The 13,423-nt window shown below is 32.7% G+C and overlaps 1 protein-coding gene across 1 annotated transcript in view; it reads right to left on the bottom strand.

Annotated features, from left to right (window-relative positions):
• LOC149771578 (uncharacterized) overlaps positions 1 to 13,217 on the bottom strand; it is a 122,477-nt gene extending 109,260 nt beyond the window's left edge. Inside the window, exons 1-4 of the mRNA XM_089948329.1 lie at positions 13,107 to 13,217; positions 9,945 to 10,058; positions 5,721 to 5,834; positions 5,069 to 5,182 (exon numbers count right to left, since the gene is read on the bottom strand). Of these exons, the coding sequence (XP_089804455.1) occupies positions 5,069 to 5,182; positions 5,721 to 5,834; positions 9,945 to 10,058; positions 13,107 to 13,128 (364 nt within the window). The 5' untranslated portion in view covers positions 13,129 to 13,217. The remainder of the gene's footprint in view (positions 1 to 5,068; positions 5,183 to 5,720; positions 5,835 to 9,944; positions 10,059 to 13,106) is intronic.
• Positions 13,218 to 13,423: the final 206 nt, after the last annotated feature.

Below are 13,423 nucleotides of genomic sequence, written 5' to 3'. Positions count from 1 at the left end.
CCCCACCCCAAGAGGAAACAACTCGTTCAAAGGGTTTGATACGTTAATAGGCCATGACGCTATAGTTATGAATATCAATCGGAATATACCTTCAAATATTGTTTCTGACGCTCAGTGAGTGTATGTCTGTGTTTGCATTGTGAACTGTTAATTGCACGTATGGCATCTTATAAAGAAAGTATAATTGGACAAAATAAACTCGGACGATAGGTAACACCATCGTGGAAGATTCAAAAGTTCGATCTTTTAAAATAAAACATGTATTTTATAAAACAAAAAGAAAGGTGTACACATAATATATTTATATGTTTTAACCGATTTTCCAAATAAAACGTATATCTTCTGTGCAGTTCCTTCCCATGCATCCGCTTGCACAGTTGCAAACGTATGAACTATTGTTGTTTGTACATCTAGCGTTATTTCTACACAATGAACTAATGCATTCGTTAATATCTGAAAATAAATTAATACTTAGATTTCAATTTGTAAGTTCATATACTAATTCTTACTTCTTGTACAACTATTAACCACGTGGCTGTATGAGCTGAGGATTCACCGCTAGCTGCGCTTACATATAAACAAACATTACAGCTATCTACAGTATTGAACATAACGAAAATGCACTCTAGAAATAAATCTGTTTCAAGAAGCAAACAAAATGAAGTAATATTACACCTTTCTCATTGTGTCAATATGTGTGTCATAAATGCATGAGACGAAAACAAAACTATAAACGTTTAGGCGAACCAGGCATCCCAAAAAGTTATAATGAGGCACGTTTCTAGATACAGGAAACGAAGCAGAAAATATTAATGTCCGTAAAGTTGTAGGTCACACAACAAAGGGATAATTATTGTAATTTTGAGGCAGTTTGTGCCATGTCAGCGCTGATGCAGTTCAACGCATATAAACTATATATGTCAATCAATAAAGTTAAACAAATCAGATTCAGACGGAACCAAATTCCATTTTCGGACACAATTGTTGCGTAAAAAACATTTCATTAAATACCGTCTCAGATACAACATTCAAGAACTGAGATATTGCAAGCCAACGAAACAGAGATAGCCTACAATTGCCAACTAATGAACATTTAGAAGGACAGAAGTTCATGTTCACGCCTGTATTTTCTTTTGTGAGCGCGTGTGGCATCTGCTCACAAGGCAGGATCAAACTCAAACATTAAATCCTTGTAGACATAGTAAATATAATAGGCATTGGAGATTAACCTATCGGAAACAAGACATATATCTCAACACTTTTTAGGGAACGAGGGTAAATTTTATTCCGACCATTAAGGCTATTCGCAGAGCATCACAATTTGGTACAGAGATCCTAAGATTATTCACATATAGCGATTGTCATTGATAGTTGTTAACCATTTCTGGTCCTGACACTTTTTGAAATGAAGAATTAGTCACTGATATAACTAAATGACGCCGATATATATTCAGCCTGTAAGAAAAACTTTATGTCTACGTGATAAATTGATGATTGAAGAAGGCTCTGCTTCTCATTTTGTAATACATTCAAACTTAAACGTGTCTAATAGTACTGGAAGACCAATGATATATAAAGAGTCCGATTGTCTGTCCCACACTAGCTGATGTATTATCAGTGAAATTGGTTTTTCCCATTGCAACCCTTCATCGCCATTCATTCACATCTGTATATAATAGCAACCAAATTTTAAAGAGTTTGCTGCCTAAAGTGACACAATTTGCTGTTTTAAGATATTGGAGCGGCATAATAGAGTTCGTTGTTTTCGTTCGTTTGTGAATATATGTCTCTTAAGTTCTATATAAATAATTCTAGCATTATGTGCCGAGGTACTTGTTTTGAGATTTAGAAAAATTAACAGAAAAGCTAAAAAAGATGGAAGTTGTATTTGACGTAACAAAGAGATATAGAAAGAAATTTTCAAAAGGTTCCTGCCACCTTAAATTCTGCTTATACAACTATAATTCCAGGAAACATTTGTTTTGATCTTTTAGAATTTCAACATCAATTTTTCAGGCGGAACCGAATTCTATTTCAGATGGCTTACTTACTACCATATCCAAGCATCCTTAATACATTTCCTTCACTGTCTGACTCGTTAAAGTTGTGAATATAATTCTAGTGGATTTCGGAGCTGTGTGAGAAATGATTTTGCATACACATTTTGGAGTAAACATTGATCACTTTGAAACGAAGGCCTACAAACGAAACCCTTCTGGACAGTTCTATCCCATCCAGCCGCTTCAGTAGTTGCAAGCTAATGACAGTGAAATATGAATCTCGCACAACAAAGGTATCAGCATTGAACGTTCGAAGGAGTTCATTGTATATCAGTGCTTGTGCTGTTTAACGCAAAGGAAATACATGTGATTACTTAATTAACCAAAACATCATTGATTCAATCGGAATCGTTATTGTTGTAAATAGAACAATTGCGATCGATTTCAGAACTGTTCAAAAGATGATATAGCATCAAATTTCTTGAGTTAAAGGTGATGACGTTGAACATCAAACATATAATTAAAGTAGCAATATTGATCGTATAAGATGGATAATTCAATCTAACAAACCGGTTAATGAGCTTGTTACGTTTGTAAAACTCACACTAATTAAGACGTAAAGTTTTGCGCAAACAGCAGTTTATTATTTTCATTCTTATAAAGCGTTAGTAAATCCTGAAATACAATGAGAAGCGTTCTCCTTGGTCACAATGTTTCTCACAGAAAAATAATGCGCAGAAACAATCCTTTCATTAGAATTTTAACTTTAAAAGTTTGTATTATCTGCATGGAAGGTAGTGATCAAACAGAGCAAAACAATAACTAGCCTTAAAAGATCATTGAGTTAAAACGAATTCGCAGATGACCTTACAAATCATAAAATATGATGAGTATCGTAAAAGATATATCCCTCCAGTTGACCTTTCCCTATATTCCCTGAGTACACACACATACACATCAATATATGATAGTATATAATATTTTATACAATTAATACTCATGTAAACCATATTAATACTACGATATGAACCGTATTGAAACTGGACTTTAGCATACCGAAAAAGCACTATGTGGCATAAATGCACGAGAAGAAAACAAAGCATGTAAGTGCTTGGTTGCTGTGGCTGATCATATTATTCCTAATTAGGTAGGTATACACCAACGTAAGCAGTACAACTTTAATATCAATTCGTACTGTTGAGTGTCGATTTATCGTTATTCCCAAATCGATGCAGCATCAATGAGTGTATATGACTTTCAATTCCCAAATTTTTTTTGTATCTTCCACATTTCATAGGGCAATCAAAGGAATAAGAAACGAAGGAGAGAGTTAATGAGATTGTTTGTACAATCCAATATGTCGCTCCTTTAGACGCAAATAAACACATGTTATGTACAACGTAAAGAAACATAGCTACATGAAATAATTATATCTTTGAATCCATATTAGAAATATAACGCGTACTTTCTGTACAGAAGAAGAGAGTAAATGAGATTGTTTGTACAACCCATTTTATGGTACACACACAGTTCCGAACGTATAAAACAATGGTGTGGTACATGTAACATTAAAAATGCACAATGAAATAACACATATGTTAATGTCTTAAATAAACAATTCTCTAGAGTTTGATTAGTAAAATGATATCACTAATCATTGCGTTTTAATCACGTATAAGTATGTATGAGCTGATCATTCCTAGTTAGATGCGTAATATCCAAATCAAACATTAAAACTTTAATATCAATCCATATTGTTGAGTGTCACCTTATTGTCAGTCCAAACATCGATGCAACATCATTAAGTGTATATGACTTTTAATTCTCAATTTGTTTTTGTATATTCCACATTTCATAGGACAATCAAAGGTATAAGAAACGAAGAAGAGAATAAATGAGATTGTTTGTACAACCCACTTTATGGTACATATAATATACGGAGCACAAATATGGGTACAAAACAAACAAACCACTGTATATAATGTGTAGTTGCTTCCATCAGTCCAACCCATTACTCAGAATTATTGCTTTGATGGGTGTTACATTTAGCTGTATGTCCATCTGACAAACCGGCGAATTCCCTTGCGACGTTTGTAAAACACATACAATATAAAATTTTAAGAGTTTTAGTGGAAACAAACCTTAATAAATATTTGGTTAAAAGAAAGCATTAGAAAATTTTTAAATTCATTGGGAAAAGTTCTCCTCGTACATACCATGTCTTACAGAGAAATAATGCATGAAAACAATGAAGCCTTTTATTAGAATTCCAACTTTAAATGAGTGTGGTCTGCCTGGCAGGTAGTAATGAAACATAGTTAAAGACAAGCAACGTTGTCAAGATCTTCGAGTAAAACCCAATGCTCAGAAGATATCAGAAATGATAAATAATGTTGAGTTTTGTAAAGGCCGTATCAATTCAGATGTGGCTTAACTTATTTTCTATAATTATATCTAACTGTATCTTGCCATTTATTATTTGTATGATAGTGTAAAATATTTTAAATGTTTAATTATCATGTAAACCACATTTATGCTACCACATCAACCGTTTTTAAAATGTACTTTAGCATACCGAAAAAGTACTCAGGGAGTTCATCGGTTTCAAAAGATCAAAATTAATGAAAAAAATATTCAACATCTAAGCGTTGTGAGAATCTGCTTGTCATAAGTGCATGAGCAGAAAACAAAGCTCTAAACTATTGGGCGATATAAGCATGCAAAAATGTTCAAATGCAGGAGGTGTTTGCGTTTGTTTCCATATATTTTTAAGATACATAAAAACAACAACAAACAGCTAATGGCCGTTAAGGTTGTATATCGCACAACGAAGGAATACGGCTTGAAATTTCGAAGCAGTTTCAGATATGTCAGCGCTGCTGCACTTCAACGCGATGAAAACACATGTGATTACTTAAGTAACGAAAACATCTTTGTTGAAACGGAGCTGTTAATGTTGGAAATATTACAAGTGGGATGGATTTCAGAGCTGTGCATGAAACGATTTGGCATACAATTTTGTTAGTAAAGGTTGATGATGTTGAAATGAAAACATATAATAAGAGTACCTTCTGAACAGTTTTTTCCCATCCAACCGCTAGTACAGTTGCAAGCGTATGAGCCATCGTTGTTTGTGCATGTAGCATTATTTCTACATGGTAAACTCACACATTCATTAATGTCTGAAACGACATATTGATCAATAAATGATACAGAGGCGCATACATTATTTACATTATTCATCTTCTAATATTATATAACAAATTATATACTAAATAATGCTTCACGCATTGAAAACGTCTTAGCACACTTTTAATTTTACTACCATGTTAAATGTTAATAATTAAACGAGTAACATAATAAAAACAATTTTATTTCGTGTCAAACCCCACCTAAATAAGAAACACAAATTGTTCAAAAGCTTTGATACATTAATATGCCTGGAATTATAGTTCTGAAGAACAATCACAACACATATTCAAATATTGTTTCTAACGCTCAATAGGTGTATGTGTTTGCATTGCGAACTGTTAATCGCAAAAAGGCACAGTATAAAGATAGTACAATCGGATATAACAAACTGAGCCGATAGGAAACACCATCCTGGAAAATACAACGTTCCGATCTTTTATAACCAAACATATATTTTCCAAACAGAATGGAACGTACACACATATCATATTTATATCTTTGAATCGATGTTACAAATATAACGTATACCTTCTGTGCAGTTTCTTCCCATCCAACCCCTTGCACAGTTGCACACGTACGAACCATTGGTGTTTGTACATGTAGCGTTATTTTTGCACGATGAACTAAGGCATTCGTTAATATCTGAAAATAAATTAATACTTATATTTCAATTTGTAAAATCACATACTGAGTCTTACTTCTATAACATTGAACCACGTGGCGTTATGACCTGTTCATCACGTCAAGCTGCTCTTACATCAAAGCAAACATAACAGCTATCAGCCGTCTCAAAACTGAATCGAACATAACAAAAATGCACTGTAAAATAAATCTGTAACAAAAAAGCAAATTTATTGAAATACTATTACACCCTTCCTCCTTGTGCCAATATGTGTGTCATAAATGCACGAGATAAAAACAAAACTATAAACGTTTAGGCGAACCAACTGTCCAACAAATTCTAATTAGGCACGTTTATAGATACAGGAAACGAAGCACACATAGTTAAAGACAGTGAAAGATGTTGGTCACAAAAAGAAAGGGATAAGTATTGTACTTTTGAAGCAGTTTGTGCTATTTCAGCGCTGATGCAGTTAAATGCATATAAATTACATCTGTTAATCAATACATTTAAACAACTCAGATTCAGGCGCTAACAAACTCAACTCTCTGATGCAACTGTTGCCCAAAACACATCACATCTCACTAAATACTATCGCAGATACAACATTCTAGAAATGAGATACTGCATGTCAAAGAAACAGAGAAAACGTACAATTGCCAGTTAATCAAAATTTAGAATGAACTAAGTTCATGTTCACGCCTGTAGATTTTTTGTGAGATCGTGTTGCCTCTGTTCACAAGGAAGGATAAAAGTCAAACATTAAATCCTTGCAGATATAGTAACTATAATAGGCATTGAAGATTAACCTGTCGGAAACAAGGCATATATATCTCAACTCTTTAGGGAGCAGGGGTAAATTCTGACCATTATCGGTATTCACAGTGCATCACTATTTGGTATGACAAATCTTAAGACTATTCAAATATAACGATTGTTCTTGATAATTATTAACCAAACTTTCTGGCCCTGATACCTTCAGAAATGAAAAATTAGTCACTACTATAATTAAATGATGCCGATATATATTCAGCCAGTAGGCGATACTTTGTTTCAACATAACAAATTGATGATTAAAGAAGTTTCTGCTTTTCATTTTGTAATACATACAAATTTAAAGGAGCCTAATAATGCTAGAAAACCAATGACATACTATTGGTCAACCTTTTATCGCCATTATTTATATTGCATTCATGGATTTGTACAGGTAGAAACGCAATCATCTAGCGTGCTGTCTCTAACATCACCTAAGTTAAATATTTTGATACCTAACACAACTGAAGTATGTTGTGTCGTACAAAGCAATGGGATGTTTAAAATATTGCAGCAGCATAATATAGTACCTTGTTTTCTTTTTTTAATGCCCATTAATTTTATATAAATCATTTTGACATTATGTGTCGACGTAACCGTATTAATAGTTTGAAAACATGATATAAAATTTGTGAAGTTGAAATTTGTATTACTCTTGACACAGTTATAGAGACCGTAATTTCCTAAATGTTCCTTTCACATTAAAATCTTCTTATACATTTATGAAACATTTGTGCTAATCTATTTGAAGTTTAACATCAATTTATCAGGCGGAACATACTTTCAAAAGGCTCTTTCAATGCTATATTTAAGTTACCTTCATACATTCTCTTACATGTCTGCGCGTTAATGCTATAAATAGTGTCAATGTGTTGAATTCTGGATCTAATCGAGAAATGTTTTGGATACATGTGTTTGAGTAAAATTTGAAACGAAGGCATAAAAAAGAGTACCTTCTAAACAGTTCTTTCCCATCCAGAGCAAACATTAAAACTTTCAGTATTAATCCGTGTTCTTCAGTGTCGACTTATTGTCAGTCCGAAATCGATGGAGTATTATTGAGCGTATATGACGGTTAATTACCAGTTTGTTTTTAAATCTTCCACATTTCTAGAACAATCAAAGCAGTAATAAACGAAGAAAATTGTAAATCAAATTGTTTGTTTGTACAACGCTTTTTGTGGCAAATGTATATACAGTAACAAATATGGTACAAAATAAACAAATCACTGTATATTATGTGCAGTTGTAGACAGTTTCAACCCATCACGCAGAGTTATTGCTTTGATGGGTGTTGCATTTATTCGTATGTCCATCTTACACTCTGTCGAATTCGCTTGCGAATTGTGCGAAACTCACACAACTTAAGATTTAAAGTTTTATTGTGATATGCCCTTTATCAAATTTCATTAGTATAAAGCTTAAGAAAATCTTGAAATTCAATGACAAGCGTTCTCCTCGTACATAATATTTCTCACTGAAACATAATGCATCTAACCAATCAAGCCTTGTATTAGAATTTCAACTAAAAACAATATGTGGTCTGTTTGGCAGGTAGGTACCAAATAGTGCTAAAGAAAAAGCGAACTTCTTATGATCACCGAGTTTAAACAAACTTGCAGATGACATCAGAGGTGATTTTAATATAATGCATTCGGTAAAATCTATTTATTTCAATCCAGATGTATCTTACCTTATCTTCTCTGATTATATATATATATATATATATATATATATATATATATATATATATATATATATATATATATATAACATGTTCGAGCAAAACTTTCTTGTCAGATATTACTTGTATGATATTATATAATATAATATATGTTTAATACTGATGTAAACCATTTTGACGGTAGGATATCAATGTCAGAAATAAAGTCCGAGAATGTCTGAAATAAATTATTACTTAGTGTTTGGTTTGTAAAAAGGTAGACTAATCCTAACGTTTTAATCGTATCAAAGCACGTGGCGACAGGAGCTGATCATTCTCATGTAGATACGTATTCTCCAAAAGGAACCATTCAACCTTTTAATATCCATCCGTGCATGTGATTGTTAATTTATCGTCAATACGAAATCGGAGCAGAAGTATTGAGCGTAAATGATGGTTATTTCCCACTTTCATTTGCATCTTCCACATTTTATAGACCAATTAATGGAAAAGAAACACAGAAGAAAGTAAATTTGATTGTTTGTTTGTAGAAATGCATATACAAAGCGAAAATATGATACAAAATAAACAAATCACGTTATGTTATGTGTAGTTGCAGACAGGCCAATTCCTCATGCATACTTATTGCTTAGAATGGGGTTGCATTTCCTCGTATGTCAGTTTGACAAAGTGGCGAATTCACTTGCGAATTTTGTGAACGACATACAAGTTGAGATTACGAGGGATTTAGTTGAAACTGTCCCTTATTAATTTGGATTATTAGAAAAAAAGTTAGAAAGTCTTAATATTCAATGAAAGCGTTCTCCTATTACATACTATTCGGCTCAGAAAAATAATGCGTGTTGTCTGCCAGGCAGGTAGCAATCACATAGAGTTACAAAAAAAAACTTCTCTAAATCATCGAGTTATAACCAATTCGCAGATAATACAGAGATGATATAATATAACGAGTTTCGTAAACGCTATTTCCCTCAGGATGCATCTTTTACTGTATCATCTCGGATTATATATAGATATATATATAAAATATGCGCAAGCAAATCATTGTTTTCTTGTCAGGAATTACTTGCAAGATGGAATAGAATATTTTATACGGTTAACCATTATGCAAACGATATTAATACTAGGATATGAACCGTATTTAAATTGTACGTTAGCAAAACCGGAAAGAGATAAAACAATCCACCAGTTTTAATGAACAAACTTAATGAAGTAATATTCAAACTATCCTCGTTGTGCCGACCTGTTTTACATGAATGCAAAAGGAAACAACACAGCTATACAAGCGTATGCGAAACGAGCATCCAGGAAGGTTCTAATGCTAGTGCTTTTCGTGGTTGTTTCCACGTACACGTCTTAAGATACATGAAAGCAAGAACAATACGGAAATGCCGATGAAAGTTCAATTGTTGTTTCGAAGCAGTTTCTTCTATGTCAGCGCTGCTCCAGTTGAATGCAAAGGAAATACATATGACTATTTAATTAACGAAAATATGTTTGATTCAATCGGAACCGTTAATGCGTAAAATGATACGATTGGGATGGATTTCTGAGATGTGCAAGACATGATCTGCCAAATAATTATTTGAGTAAACCTTGATGAACAGGAAAAGAAAACATATACTAATGGTACCTTCTGAACAGTTCTTTCCCATCCAACCGCTTGTGCAGTTGCAATCGTACGAGCCATCATTGTTGGTGCATGTAGCGTTATTTCTACATGGTGAAGTCACACATTCATTTATGTCTGAAACGAAATATGGATAATACATTATAGAGGCCCATACAGTATATTTTACCTTACTCATATTCTATAACGTTCTAAAACATTAAATATAAAATGAATGATTAATCCTTAGCAACGAATTATCTCACATATTATAACCTACTTAGCAGACTTTAAACAAACCCAGGGTGCTTAATATAAAGGAGAAAAAAGATAGCATCATAATAAAATGACAGCATTATTTCTTAGTAAACCTAATCCATGCAGCAACTCAAATGTGGTCGAAAGATTGGATGCATTAATCCATAATGGAATTATAGTTAGAAAGAACAATCGGAACATACATTCAAATATAGTTTCTGACGCTCAGACAGTATTTGACTGTTTATGCATTATGAGCTGCAAATGGCGAATAAGAGATCGCGTAAACAAATTACAAAATGAAAAAATATACCTCTGACGACATATAAGAATTGTAAAGATCAGTTAGACTCAAACAAGCATTTTGTATGTACAACATAAAGAAATATGGCCACATTAAATATTGATATCTTTGAATCTATTTTATTAATATAATGCATTTTTTCTGTTCAGATTGTTCCCACGAAACTGCTAGCACAGTTCCAAACGTATAAACCATTATTGTTCTACATGTAACTTTAATTATGCATGATTGAAGTAAATTAGCATTTGGAATGTGATTGGTAAAAATGATAGACTAGTGTTTACTTCTTAATCAGATTTGAGCACGTGGCGTAAGGAGCTGATCATTCCCATTTAGATACGTGTACACTAAAGCAAACATTAAACGTTTGAATATCAATACCAGCTGTTGAGTGTCGACATATAGTCAATACAAAATCGATGCAGCATTATTGAGCGTATATGACGCCTAATTCCCAATTTGTTTTTTGTATCTACATTTCATTGAGCTATCCAAGCAATAAGAAACGAGAAAAAATAAATGAGATTGTTTATATGTGCAACTAGCTGTTATGCATATTTGATTTAACTTATATTTGATTTAATTTGTGTTTGATTTGAATTGATTTGATATTTGTAGGTTTTGAAATATTTTTATTTTCTTTCCAAGCCAATGTAATTTAATTTTATTTACTATGATTTTGATATTTTCCTGAAAATTCAGTTGGACAGGAATCCGTTCATAAATACCTAATAACAAAAACACTGTTTCTATTTTTGACTTAGTTCCTGGCCTTGATCGTTGGGGAATTAAACAACTTTTGTTCTCGGAGTAAACTGATTGATTCATATCAAGGACATACAGGGGCTACGTGATTGTTATATGTAAACATGATCACATTATCCTCTATTTCGCAATTAGGCATTTCCGAAATTGCGAAATACTTAGTATTAATAGTCATGTTTATAGTGAGATCTCAGAGTTATGGGGCTTTTAAACACTTGATGTCAAATTGTTTTCTTCTGTTGTGACTAGTTTTGAGTTTTTGAGTTTTATTTTAATTGTTGGGGATTCTAAAATATTAATTTGTTTCTATTAAAATATATTGTGCTCATACATAAGTCTTGAACAAAATCAGTTCTTAAAAACTTTATTTGGATTTCCAAAATCGATGAATTACTTATTGATTTTCTACAATGAACTGTATACGTTAACATTGTACAGGATACTGCATATGTCATTTGCTTCCATCTTACACTCTTCGTCGCGACTCGTACATAGTCTCATTTTAACATTTCATTAATAGGACTTCCAAAATTTTATTCTTCGATTAATTTTGCACTTAATTCTGAAGACTGCATCTTCTTATTTTGTTCTCTAATTTTATAGTAATTTTCAAGGGAAATAAATAATTTGTTATATTGTTCAAAGCTTGTTGTTTTCACTCTTTCTTGTCTTAATGTTTATTCTAGCATGACCCGTAACATAAAAGAACATTATGGTAAATGTATGTACAAAGCACAAATATGTACAAACTAAACAAATCACGGTATATTATGAGTATAATGAGAGAGTCAAACCACTCAACTTGAATTATTGCTTTGAAGGGTATTGAATTTGTACATATGTCTAGGTGATGAACTTTCGAATTCGTTTGATACTTTTGCGAAACACATGGTACTTAAGTGTTTTTGATTAAAACAGCCGTTTATTACTTTTGAATGTTAGGGAACATTTCAAAATCTTGCAATTCGATGACAACCGTTCTCATAGTGCATACTATTTGACAAAGACAATTAAGGCGTGGAAGCAAACAAGTCTTTTATTAGAATTCAAACTATAGAAGAGTGTGTGGTCTGCCTGGCAGGTAGTAATCAAAAAGAGTTAAAGACAAAAAGAAAATTCTCAAGACCATCGAGTTAATATAAAGTCGCAGATTTCATCATCAGTTACATAATATATTGAGTTTCGTAAAAGCTATTTCCCTCCAGATGGCTCTTACCTTATCATTTGTGATTATATGTAGACATATACAAAAGATGCGCATAAAACTGTTTTTGCCCGTCAGGCATTATTTGTATGATCGTAAATAATATTTGCTAGGATTAAGTATCATGTATTCCATATTGATGCTAGGATAAGAACTATATTTAAAGTGTAAATTAGCTTATCGGAAAAGCACTCAAGGAATCCAACAGTTTCAAGGAAGTAAATTAATGAAGTATTGTTTAAACGTTCCTCGTTATGCCAATCATTGTGGCATAAATGGAAGAGAAGAAGACAAAGCTATACCCATTTAGGTGAACCAATCATCCAAAAATGTTCCCATCCGGGAGGTTTTTGCTTAGTTTTACATGAACACGTTTTGCGATACACGAAACCAAGAATAAAAAGCTAATGCCCCTGGAATTTGGATTGTACCTTCGAAGCAGTTTCTGTTATTTCAGCGCAGCTGCACTTAAACGCACGCAATGGAAATGACTATGATTACTTAATTAACGAAAAAATGTTTGATTCTAATGGAACCGTGTATGTTGTAAATGGTACGATTGGGATTGATTTTAGAGCTGTGCAAGAAAGGATTGGCATACCATTTTTAGAATAAATGTTGATGAAGTTGAAATGAAATCATATAATAAAAATACCTTCTGAACAGTTCTTTCCCATCCAACCGCTTGTGCAGTTGCAAGCGTATGAGCCATCATTATTAGTGCATGTAGCATTATTTCTACATGGTGAACTCACACATTCATTTATGTCTGAAACGAAATATGGATAATACATTATAGAGGCCCATACAGTATATTTTGCCTTATTTATATCCTAAAACGTTCTAAAACAGTATTTTGGAAATGAATGATTGATCCTTAGCAAAGAATTATCTCACACATTACCACCTACTTCGCAGACTTTAAACAAAGCCATCGTGCCTAATATAAAGGAGAAAAAGACATGATTAAAA

This window comes from Sinohyriopsis cumingii, unplaced genomic scaffold (genome assembly GCF_028554795.1).
Source record: "Sinohyriopsis cumingii isolate HCF-2022 unplaced genomic scaffold, ASM2855479v2 utg001759l, whole genome shotgun sequence".
Taxonomy (NCBI): Eukaryota; Metazoa; Mollusca; class Bivalvia; order Unionida; family Unionidae; genus Sinohyriopsis; species Sinohyriopsis cumingii.
This window is presented reverse-complemented; position numbering and strand designations above follow the sequence as displayed.